Consider the following 12573-nt stretch of genomic DNA (forward strand, 5'->3'; position numbering starts at 1 on the left):
TTATCTATATTTTACCACAATTATTTTTTTTCAAGTTTTCAGGGGTCCTTAGAATTCAGGATTGTGGATATTGTGACCTATATAAAGAGTAATACCCAGCTAAGATATAAAAGCTCAGGACACAATATACTACTTACTATCTTTCCTTTCTCCTGAGCCTTTTTGCTCTACACTCAGATTTCTCGTTATCCATCTCCTTTGCTAGTTCTTTTACAATTAAATGTGGACAAAAATCTAGAATCCTGCCCTCAGCCCTCTTATCTTTTCTCGCTGGAGGACCCCCAATCCAGTGCTCCTATCAGCTTTCCACTCTCCCCACGCCCTCCTATCTCTCTACACAGCTTTGATTCTAAGGTCTTTCCCTATAACTCCACCCTCTGCATAGACCTTTAACTTCCTTGTTTTCTTCTAATTTAACAACAAAATCCTAACCCCTGTTAAATTCAACTCTTCACACAATCTATTACCTCAATGTGAACATGAGTGGTGAAAAACAGAGAATCATGCTACCCAGTCTCATATGATGCTCCTACCCACAAACCTCAAGCGGGCCCTGATGCTTCCTACTCCATTCACTCTCCTGTTCTGAAAGACAAATGCATCCTTTCTCCTCTGCTCAAGTCTCCAACACTGCTTACTCCATCTTCACTTTCAGCCAATGCTTTTGCTTCCTACTGCACTAAACTGAACAAAATCAAAAGAAAACTTGCGCATTTTTTTCCACCCACATCTGTCTGCCTCCACCATTGTGCCACACGTCCTGCCTTTCACCAATACTATGGATAGACTGTCTGAGCTACTGAGCCCATGGCTTCCGCTTGTGCATGAGACAACATCTTCTGCTCCTTATCCAAAGACATCACCCAATAGTTCCCCTCTTCAGCATCATCAGCTTTCCCTGTACCAGGGCATTCCAACAGCATACAAACAGCTTTTATTCCTTCCAAAAAAAAAAAAAAAAAAAAAAAAAAAGGTGCAGGGGTCAGGCCTACAATCCAGCACTTTGAGAGGCCAAGGCAGACGATTCACGACGTCAAGAGATCAAGACCATCCTGGCCAACATGGTGAAACTCCATCTCTACTAAAAATACACAAATTAGCTGGGCTGGTGGCATGTGCCTGTAATCTCAGCTACTCAGGAGGCTGAGGCAAAAGAATCGCTTGAACCCAGGAGGCGGAGGTTACAGTGAGCCAAGATCATGCCACTGCACTCCAGCCTGATGAGAGAACAAGACTGTCTCGAAAAAAAGAGAAAAAAGGATATCTTCTTTAGCTCTCACAGCTCTACCCAACTCTCCCTTTCTCTCCTCCTAATTACTGTAAAATAACTCAAAAGAATAGCCACATACTACTACTATGATCAATTTCTCCTTCCATTCTTTCTTGAACTCACTCCAATTATCTTTTTACTTTTCCCTGTCCCAATCATGGAAAGAGTTTCTCAAGATTACTTCCTTGTTGCTAAGCTGAACAGTCAATTTTCAGTTCTCACCTTATTTGGTCTATCTGCAGAATTTAAAAACTGATCCTTCCTTCTTGCAACACAATCTTCATGAACTAACCTTCATGGTTTTTCCTACTTCACTGGCCATTCCTTCCCAGTTTCTCCAATCTCTAAAGGCTGGAATACCTTAGAACTCAAAGTTCTTCTCTTCTCCCTAGTCTCATTTAAAAAAAAACAAAACAAAACAAAAAACAAAACAACCTACTTCCTGGTGAGTCCTGAATTGAAACTTTCAGCCCAGGCCTGTTCTTTGGACTCCAGAGACACATACCCCACTATCTACTTGATATACCCTCTTGAACTGTCTCATAAGCGTGTCAAGTTTAACACATCCAAAATCAGACTCCTAAATCTTTTCCCCAGAGGTGTTCTTCCTGTTTCCCCATTGTCTTTGACTCCCTGCTTTCACAATGCATCAGCATATCCCAATGGGTCTACCTTCAAAACATAACTGGAATTTCAATTCCACCACTACCACCATGATCCAAAAACACCACATCTCTTACTTACTTCAACAATTTTAAGAGTCTCCCAAAGTTCTCCCTGCTTCTATACTGCCCTCTTCAATCTACACAGGAGCCAGAGTAATCCTGTTAAAACTGAAGTCATTCTTCTGCTCAAAACCCTCCCAGGGTTCCTATCTCACTCAGAGTAAAAGTCAAAGTCCTTACAACAGCCAAGAAGGCCCTACAAAAGCCCATCCTTCCATTACTTTTCTGTCCTTGTCATCTGCTATTTTGAGCCTTACTTACTTAGCTCTAATCACATTGGCCTCCTTGATCATACCAAACACAAATCATGACTCAGGGTCTTTGCATTTCCTGTTCCTCAGCCTGGAATGTGATTCTCCCAAATACCTATATGGTTCATCCCCTCACCTCCTTCAGTTTTTGCTAAATGTCAGAAAGACAGTCCTCAACCCACCAATTTAACATTGCACACATTAATCCTCTCCCTCTGAATTCTCCCTCTTCCTTCCCTGCTTTTACTACATAATACTACCACAGGAATATCATTTATTTTATCCCATTCCAACCCAAACTAAACTGTAAGCTCCCAAGAGTAAGGATTTTTTTTTTTTTTTAATGTTTTGTTCACTACTAAATCTTTAGTGCTTGGAACATGGTAACCAGTTCTCACTAATATTTATTATTAAATATTATCTATGATAAAAACTTTATCAACAATCACCTGTGTGCTAATAACATTGCAAATCTCCTACTCAAGATCTCCTGTATATACATGTACACAACCATCTACCAAAGTTCTCCATTTTAGATTTCACACAATTCCATAACTATGTAAGCATGGTCTCATCTTCCATCTAGATAAGCTCCTCTTCCTATATACCTACATTTAATACCATCATCTACTCCAAACAGAACACTAGAAGACCCGCTTGGTTCTGCCCTCTCCTTCTATCCTAACTGCCAATCCAATAGCAGTCTTTTCCATTCTATCTTAAGTCTTTCTCAAAAAGATTATCTATGTCTCCTGTCTATCTCTTCTACTTTCATTTAGGCCCTAGTCACTTATCATTTTGACTGTTGTAATCATCTGACTGGTCCCTTGCTCAGGTTTTCTTCAATTCATTGATCACAATATCACCAGAGTTGAGTTTCTAAAATGCAAACATGTCATCCACTTTTTAAAAATTCTTTTGCAGTTCCTCAAGAGCTATTTAACTACTATTTAACTACTTTAAAGAGCTACTTTACCTGCAAGATAAAGCACAAACTCCTTAATATGAAACACAAAATCTTCATGATCTAATACCTTTCTAATCTCATCTCTTGTTTGAACTCCAACCAACTACATACAGCTCCAAAATTTCAACAAGATTTCTCATCCAAACTTCCTTCTAGAAATGCCTTCTCACTCTTCTCCAATAAGCTCTTACTCATCTCTTCAACACCCTACACAAATGTTACCTCCTTTAAAGACTTAAAATTTTAGTTAAAATGAAAAAACATCCCTAGATGTCTTCCTGTTCAGTCTTACTTCATCTTATGTGTATCTCCATAGTAATATTTCATAACTTAAACAGTTAAGAGTTAAGGCCATAGAGTGAGAATACCTGGGTTCAAATATTGACTCTGATACTTAGCAATTTATAACTCTAGGTAAAATAATCCTTCTAATGTTTCCTTCTTCACTTGTAAAATGAGGCCAAGTAAGTAATAAATTTGCATTAAATGAAACAAATTGATATATAATGCTGAATACAGTACTTGGTATATAGTAAGAGGCTTTCTATTACTAACCACATGGCTTTAATTATTCATTTATACAATAGTCCCCCTTTTCCACCCACCAGGAATACCCTGTTCCAGAACCCACAGTCAATGCCTGAAAACTGCAGTTAGTATTAAATGCCACACAAGTTGAGTATCCCTAATCTGAAAATCTGAAACCTGAAATGCTCCAAAATCTGAGCACTAATGATACTCAAAAGAAATGCTCATTAGAACATTGCAGATTTTGGATTTAGGATGTTCAACTGCTAAGTAGATGACACAAATATTTCAAAATCTGGAAAAAAAAATCGAAATCCAAAACACTTTGGGTCCTAAGCATTTTGGATAAGGGATATTCAACCTGTATATACTATGCTTTTCCCTATACATACATACATACGTACCTATGATAACATTTAATTTATAAATTAGGCATAGTAAGAGATTAACAATAACTAAAAATAGAACAATTACAACAATGTACTATGACAGAAGTTACGTGATTGTGGTCTCTCTCAAAACATTCTATCGTACGGTATGCACCCTTCTGATGATAACGAGAAGAGGAGGAAGAAATGATGATAGTAAAATTCAGACCTTGGCTAACCAAGGGTAATTGAAACCATGGTAAGCAAAACCACAGATGAGTGGGGGATTACTGTTAAGTATAAGAGATAGGGAGATTATTGGCCCATCAGATCAACAAATATTTGAGGACCTACTACATGCAAGTGACACTGTGGAGATGATATAGAAAACATAGTATCTGCCCATAAAGGAGTTATAAGACAGGCAGTCCTTATTTTTTATGGTACTGTGTTAAAGGAAACATGTACACATCAGAATTGTGTCCTTCCTTCTGAGGTGACATATTTGACCTTAGTTCTGATATGCATGGGTTTTTTGTGTGTTGTAATAAAACTTTATTTATGAACACTGATATTTTTCACATGTCCCTAAATATTCTTTTTATTTCTGTCCAACTGTTTAAAAACATTAAAACCATCCTTAGCTTGCAGGTCATACAAAACTGGCTGTGGATGGGACTGGGCCATGGGCCATATTTTGCCAACCCCAACACAGATAAAGCAGTTTCTAAGCTGTATCTATGCTCTCAAAAACGACTTTCTGCATTATCTTTATGATTCTTTTTATCATTCAAAACATCCTCTTATCTAGCCAAGATGAACTTTCCCAACTGGCTTCAAACCACTTTCTTTATTACAGTGTCAGGGAATCTGGAAGTCATCTTTGATCATCTCCTGTTCCTTCAGGCTATCTTAGTTCGACAAGCAGGAGTTTCAGTTAACATTACACCATGCAAAGCAAGGAATGCCTGGAGTTTAGTTTGAGATAAAACAGAATGGAACATCTGTTGGGCAATGATAAGTAATACGTTGAATTACTAGTATTCAGCTGGATTTTGGAGGGTTTTGAAAGCTAGTAACAAGATGTTAGCTTTGGCATGATAGGATTTTAAGGCACCCCCATGACATCTTTTTGCTGCTGTTTAAGTGATTTCTCCTTGATAATGCTCAAAGTAGGGATGAGAAGTTGGGAGATGTTTGGTGTGTTAAGGCATTTACCCATTAAATATAAGTCGCATATTAAAGGCTGCATAGATGCATTTTTAGTTCATTGAATAATTCAGCACAACTTTAAGTACTTATTAAGATAGTAATTAGGACCCTAGGAGCTAGAAAAAGCTAGCACAGTTCAAATCCTCGGCTGAGTCACCTTAGCTGAGCAAGTCACGATTAGGTTTGTTGAAAAGATTAAACGAGTTGATATTTGCACAGCATTCAGAGCACTATGCCATTCATGCAGTGAGTGCCAGATAAACATGAGCTTCTGCTTGCTATCTCAGTGGCAGGTTCTTGGACTACATAGATAAGCAGATAATATGTCTCTGCCCTCCTGCTGGATTTACAGGAGTCTCCCCTTATCCTCAGCTTTGCTTTCATAGGTTACCTGTCGTCAACTTCAGTGCAAATTTTATCTCATCAGAAGGGTGAGTACTGTACAACAGTAAAAGTACTCACCATCAGAAGGTGAGTATCTTATTGTACTGTTGTACAGTACTCACCCTTCTGATGGTGAGTACTGTACAACAGTACAATAAGATATGCAGAGAGAGAAAGAGACCACATTCACATAACTTTTATTACAGTATATTGTTTAAAATTGTGTTATTAATATTTTATTATGCCTAATCTATAAATTAAACTTTAGCATAGGTATGTATGTATAGGAAAAAACAGTACAGTACATACAGGGTTCAGTACCGTCCACAGTTTCAGGCATCTACTGGGATCTTGGAGCATATCATTGGTGGATAAGCGGGGACTCCTATATGGTAGTCATTTCTTTCTCAAAGCTGAAGTTCATGTTGTTTACTCCATCTGATAAGCCCTACTTCTGTCCATTTACCTAAATCCTCATCATTCCTTAGGCCTGCTGCTTCTGTGATCATCTCAGACTGCACCAATTCTCACACATCTTAGTATACTGTGAACATCGGAGACAAGCCTGAATCATTTAATAGAGCAATGCATTACATTTCACTGGTACTCTAAGCACCTGCCGTGTATCTTCCTATGCACCTTTACCTACCTGCATTTAGCACATGCCTAATGATTTTGCTACCCCCATAAGATCCTGCATACAGAATAATGTAGGATGTTCTTGTGATTAAGAGTACAGAACTGAAAGTCACACAGGCCTAAGTTTTCATTTTCATTTTGGCTCCACTACCACTAACATAAAAACTTAAGAGGAAGTCACTGAACTAAAAGTGTTGGTTTTCTCATATGTAAAATGGGGATAACACACTTACATCATAGGGTTAATAAAGTTGTTGAACATAGCTTACTGTATTTTTAATAATGATTTAACTCTTCATGCAAAGAAGAAGTTTTAATAACCTACAAAGATTTCAAAAATGCTCTGTAACTTTCCAGAACCACACAAAACCCAAAGGAATCCTTCAAAATCAGAAAGCATTAAAATTCGTATGAAAAGATAATGTGCTCTTTGATATTTTATGTAAAAATCATTCTATATATTTCAAGAAGGCTGTCATGCTCCACTGGAATGAGCTGAATACAAATGCTTCTTTCTACTGAAAGAGACTTTTAAGAAAAATTATTTCTCCAAACTCTTAAGATTATAGTTGAAATAAAATTCTAGAACAAAAACCTATACTACTAATTGTTTTATGCTTCCACTTTTGTGTTCACAAGTGGCTCTTTTTCATGGAACTGTACATTGTATAGCCAATGATGGAACACAGTACTAGGCAAACTACATCCACACTTCCACTACTGCCTGCAATAATTTTTTTAAAAAATCAAAACCACTGGGCGCGGTGGCTCATGCCTGTAATCCTAGCACTTTGGGAGGCTGAGGGAGGTGGCTCACCTGTGGTCAGGAGTTTAAGACCAGCCTGGCCAACACAGTGAAACCCCGTCTCTACTAAAAATACAGAAATTAGCTGGGCGTGGTGTTATACACCTGTAGTCCCAGCTACTCGGGAGGCTGAGGCAGGAGAATCGCTTGAACCCAGGAGGTGGAGGTTGCAGTGAGTCAAGATTGCACCACTGCACTCCAGCCTGGGTGACAGAGCGAGACTCTGTCTCAAAAAAAAAAAAAAAAAAAAAAAGTCAAAACCAATTAATAGCTGACTCTTTTTGAAAAAATCTTGCTAAACATTTCAATTATCTTTGACTTAATGTTCCATGCAAAGTTTAATTATTTTCAATATAGTCCCTTCCAGAGTATAAGCTCTAAGAGAATAAAAATTATGTCTTTTTGATAACCCCTACACATAACATAGTTTCTAGAACACAGCAGGCACTCAATATACAATGGGTTGTTAGTTGGATGGATTCTAATATTAATTGCTTCCTCATTTGTCTTTTGCTGGTGCTGCTGTAAGACTACCAAAGACCCTGTAATAAAATACTCCTGCAAAATTTTTGAAACACAGGTTCAAGCAGCTTCTAAGCTATACCTATGCTCTCAAATACGACTTTCTGCATTGTATTTATGAATCTTTTTAATGTTCAAAATGTCCTCTTACCTAGTCAACTTTCCCAACTGGCTTCAAACCACTTTCTTTATTAAGTTAGAGAACGTGGAAGTCATCTTTGATCATCTCTTGTTCCTTCAAGCTAAACATTAAACCCATCACTAAGTTCTGCTGATTCCATCTCCAAAATATATCTAAATCCATTCACTTCTCTCCCATTTCTAGCACCACCCCTCTAGTCCTAGCTAGCACCTTATATCATCCTGATCACTGGAAAAGCCCACAAAGTGGTTTCCGAGCTTCCAGTCTTAATTCCAAACCACTCTTGATGTAGTGGCCGAGAAAAACCAATTTTTAATAAAATTGATCCTGCTGTTTCCTTGCTAAAAACCATTCAATGGCTTCCCAATGCAATTATGATAAAAACTCCAATCCTAACTTCTGACCTCGGTCTATTTCCCCAGCTTCACCTGGTGTGACTCTTTTGTTCACTGAACCTGAGTTACACTGAACTTTAGTTCCTCAAATTTATCAACTTCTTTCACTCTTAGATGTTTATACAGGCAGTCTCCTTGTCTCTGTAATATTATTCTCAAGCTCTTTACTCTGCTGACTTTTGAATCATCTTTTGGAACTATGTATAAATTGTTACTTCTTCAAAAGTCTTCCCTTGTCATAAACCCTCCAACCCCAACCCTCAGCACTGTAGCCCAGCCCATCAGAACCCCTAGCTGAATTCTTATTTCCTTCCTACCATCAGTTTGTAAGTACAGTTTTATTTTTATGAGTGTTTATTATCTGTCTATTCATGAAACTAAAAGCTTCGTGGAGGCACAGTCTGTGTCTTTTTGTCTTATAGTTCTGGTATCAAGGCAGGTGCATGATGCTAAATGAGTAAGCCTCATAGAGAAATAGCACCATCATCAGAATTTCAGCGTACTGCCAACAAAAATAAGCATGAATTAGACTTTCAAGATCTAGCTGTTTATTTCCTTGGTGCCAATACATACATAGACAATCTTGAGTTTAATCAAATGCTGGGAAGAAACATAGGATTAGCCAGATTACCATCAATAAGCATTTACACTGTCTCTCCGAGCCTCAGCATCCCGTTTAACTCTCTCTGGTCACCCTTCTCGCATCTTTCTATTATTTCAACTCCTGCCCCATTTCTCCCAAAAGAAAATTTCATTCAAATATCCATTCACTAAACAAATATTTACTGAGCCTTTACTATATTCCAAATACTCAGTAGGCAGCAGTGACCAAAAAAAAAGTCTCATTCTCAAGGCACTTATATTCTAGAAATAAAAAATTTAAATTCAAGAGGTGGTAAGTACTATGCAGAAAAAGCAGGCAGGTCAGGGGATACAGTGATACAATAGGCTGTAAGCTACCTTCGTGTTAGAGTCAGGAATGCCTCTGGTAAGGTGACATATAACCAAGACCTAAATGGAATGATCCTAGTAAATCATCAACTCTAGAGGAAGGGCCACCAAGGTAAGGTGCAGCGACTACAAAGGCCCAAGGCAGGCACGCTTGGTGTGTCTGATAAAGAGAAGAAGAGCAACCAAAGAAGGAGGCAGGCACAAGATCATATACAGCCTTGAAGATGAGAGGACAGACTCTTCTTTGTTTTTATTACTAATTCTAAAGAAGACTAAAAGACATGAAAGGTTTTCTGAGCAAGGGAGTGGGATAATCCAACTTACGTTTGAAAATAATTACCCTGGCCCCCGTGTAAAGAATATAGACTAGAGAGCGGGATGGGGGTAAAAGCAGAAGCAAGTTTAGTCTGGAGGCGATTACAGCAGCTCAAGACAGAGATGACGGTGAGTTAGCAATAGCAAATACAGACATATTCTGAAGGTGGAACCATTAGGATTTGCTGATGGACTGAATGTGAAGTTATGACAGAGAAAAAAATCAAGATGACATCTCTTTGGGCCTAAGTAGGTACAGCACAGGGCTACCATTTACTCTTATCACTTAAAGAAGCCAGGATCTATGTCTACAACAATAAGAGCCTAGAATATCTTGCTGTGGCCAGAAGTAAATAAAAGTGATGAGGATGTGTTAAAAGGACACAGGAGCTTCTAGAAAGGAGTTCTCCTCTGCCTAAATTTGGAACAATTTAAGCATCAAAATAAATACTAACAACAATGAATTATAACCCATAAAATAATCTACAAGTTTAAACAAAATGAGTAAATAAACAGAAAGAAGAAAAAGCTTTTCCTTACAGTAGAATGCCAACTAATAAATGACAAAAAAATGATAGAATTAGAAAATAATGTTTGGCCACCAACAAAGTAAATGATTCAGACAAGAATCATCTCTAGATGCTAAATATGGCAGATAAAAGTTTGATTAAAAACAAGATATTTGAATTTCTGTCTCAAAGTATGTCCCCTAAAGATACTTAATTATATGTGGAAAACAATAATGTTAGAGATGAAACATGTACACCACCTAAACCGGGTGGTCACTGTTAGTGGCACCTGCAATGAGAACTCGGATATTACGCGGCTCCTGATGTGACACACTGAGGAGGACACGGCACACCTCAGGGATTTTCTAATCATGATGAAAAACAAAACAAGTTCAAAGTGATGACATTGTGTAAAATAAAGGACTTGTGTGCTTCAAAACTGTCAAGGTCATTAAAGATAAAGACTGAGGAACTGTTCCCAATTGGAAGGAGACTAGAGATAACGTGACAACTAAATTAGATAGTAGTACTTGATTTGTGTCAAATTCCTGATTTGATGATTGGACCATGGTCATGTATGAGAACATTTTTGTTTTTGGGAAATACATACAAATAATTAGGAGTAAAGGGATATTCACATTATGTCTGCAACTTACTCAGGAAAACAAACAAACAAAAAACAGCTCTTTCAGTCAGGAAGAATGTAACTACTGCCCCTTTTCAGTTCCCACTGAAGTCCACGTAGATTTCTACTACAGTATCTATAATAACTCATTAGCAGGAAAGGGAAACAAGCTTTGAGAGCAACTTGCCCAAAGCCGAAGTTAGTAAATGACAGACCAAAACTTGAACCCAGGTCCACCTGACTCAAAGCTAACATTTTGTTAAATCATAATACAGCAGAATGCTGAGTAAATGTGTGCTATTTGTAGTGCTGTTTTATTTTTTCAAAAGTATTCACATAATGACCGACATCACAGTCTATTCACCACTGGGTCTCTTAATACGAAGAGTTTTCCCTAGAAGCCTTGGCATCAGCCTTAGAAATTCTTACTTTCAAGATAAGAGATAAGAGAACTTGGCTTACATGGTACATCTGCTGGTGGCAAGGAAGGAAAAGACAAAAAATAAATGAACATAATCTCTAAGAGCCTTTATAATCTAGTCCCTGCACTTTTCCAACTTCAGCTCCTGCCATCCTCCACACCCTATATGCTTTATCTTAAGCCATTTTAATTCCCACAATTAAGCATGTTTTCCCCTATCTTCAAGTCTATTCCAACTTCACTTCTGTTCCTTCTGATTATATGGGAACCAAATCACTGTTATGCTGATAAACTCCTACATATCCTTTAAGGCCCCTCAATGAATCCTCCTCTGACCTCCCCAGGCAGAAATAGAAGCTGGCTTCCCTATTCTCCCAAAACACTGTGTATTCTATAATTGAACTTTTCATGTTAATGACATTATTTATTTACAAATCTCTCCTATAGTTCAAGGAAAGAATTCAGTCATTCACTGGCATGGCCAGCATCTGGCACATACACAGACTCTTGGGCTATATATTTATATTCTTGCCATATGTCACTATATTTATATTCTTGCCATATGTCACAAAAAAATTGCTTTTTTTTTTTTTTTTTTTTTTTTTTTTTTTTTTTTTTTTTTTTTTTTTTTTTTNGGGTCTCACTGTCACCCAGGCTAGAGGGCAGTGGCATGATCTCAGCTCACTGCAACCTCCGCTTCCTAGACTCAAGCATAACTACCGCCTCATGCTACTAAATAGCTTCGACTACAGGTATGTACCACCATACCTGGCTAATTTTTTTATTTTTTGTAGAGATAGGATTTTGCCATGTTGCCCAGGCTGGTCTTGAACTCCTGGACTCAAGCAATTCACCCATCTTGGGTGTCCCAAAGTGCTAGGATTATAAGTGTGAAATACTTCTTGAATTAATAAATATGGGTGCTCTACCACTCATGAGAAGCTTGTTTTTTGTTTTTGGTGAAATCCCAAATTATTCTTCATACAGTAAGACAAAAAATAAATAAACCAAGCTTAATTAATGCTGATAGTCAAATCCACATGCTTATCTGCAAAACCAAAGCAGTTATCATGGGTTTGAAAGGACAATTATAACCAGCAGAACTACATATACACACAAAGCACAACTACTCTGAGATGAGGCAAACTGCTATTACTGCTTAACCCACAATGTAATTAATCCACTGTTTCTCAGCCATGAACAAGTTGCTTGATTGTCCAACCTGAATATCCAACTTTACCTGCAGTGCTTGTTCTTGGATATCACGAAATAATTCCATATCTTTCTCAGTCATGATTTCCTGGCTCCCAAAAAGGCGCTCCTCATTTTCTTGTTTGCCATCCCAGCCATCCTGATTGTCTGCATATAAAGAAAGAACTCACATGTTAACTATCCTTAGATTAGTAAATGAATTTGAAAAAATTTCAAGTCTTTATTTCAATTTGAAGAACTTAATATATAACAAAGAAGAATACAACATTAAACTGACTCCTAGAAGAATACTATTCAATAAATATTTATGTATTAAATCTGCTTTATAGTGG

General features: G+C 37.7%; 1 protein-coding gene across 3 annotated transcripts in view; it reads right to left on the bottom strand.

The window, feature by feature from the left end:
* The window catches only part of KAT6A (lysine acetyltransferase 6A), a 115191-nt gene that overhangs the window by 30015 nt on the left and 72603 nt on the right, over nt 1-12573 (bottom strand). For all 3 annotated transcript variants that reach the window (XM_017545940.2, XM_017545938.2, XM_017545939.1), the window contains one exon: nt 12270-12388. In XM_017545940.2, coding sequence (XP_017401429.1) covers nt 12270-12388 — 119 coding nt within the window. The remainder of the gene's footprint in view (nt 1-12269; nt 12389-12573) is intronic.

This window comes from Cebus imitator, unplaced genomic scaffold (assembly GCF_001604975.1).
Source record: "Cebus imitator isolate Cc_AM_T3 unplaced genomic scaffold, Cebus_imitator-1.0 Scaffold183, whole genome shotgun sequence".
In the NCBI taxonomy this organism is placed as follows: Eukaryota; Metazoa; Chordata; class Mammalia; order Primates; family Cebidae; genus Cebus; species Cebus imitator.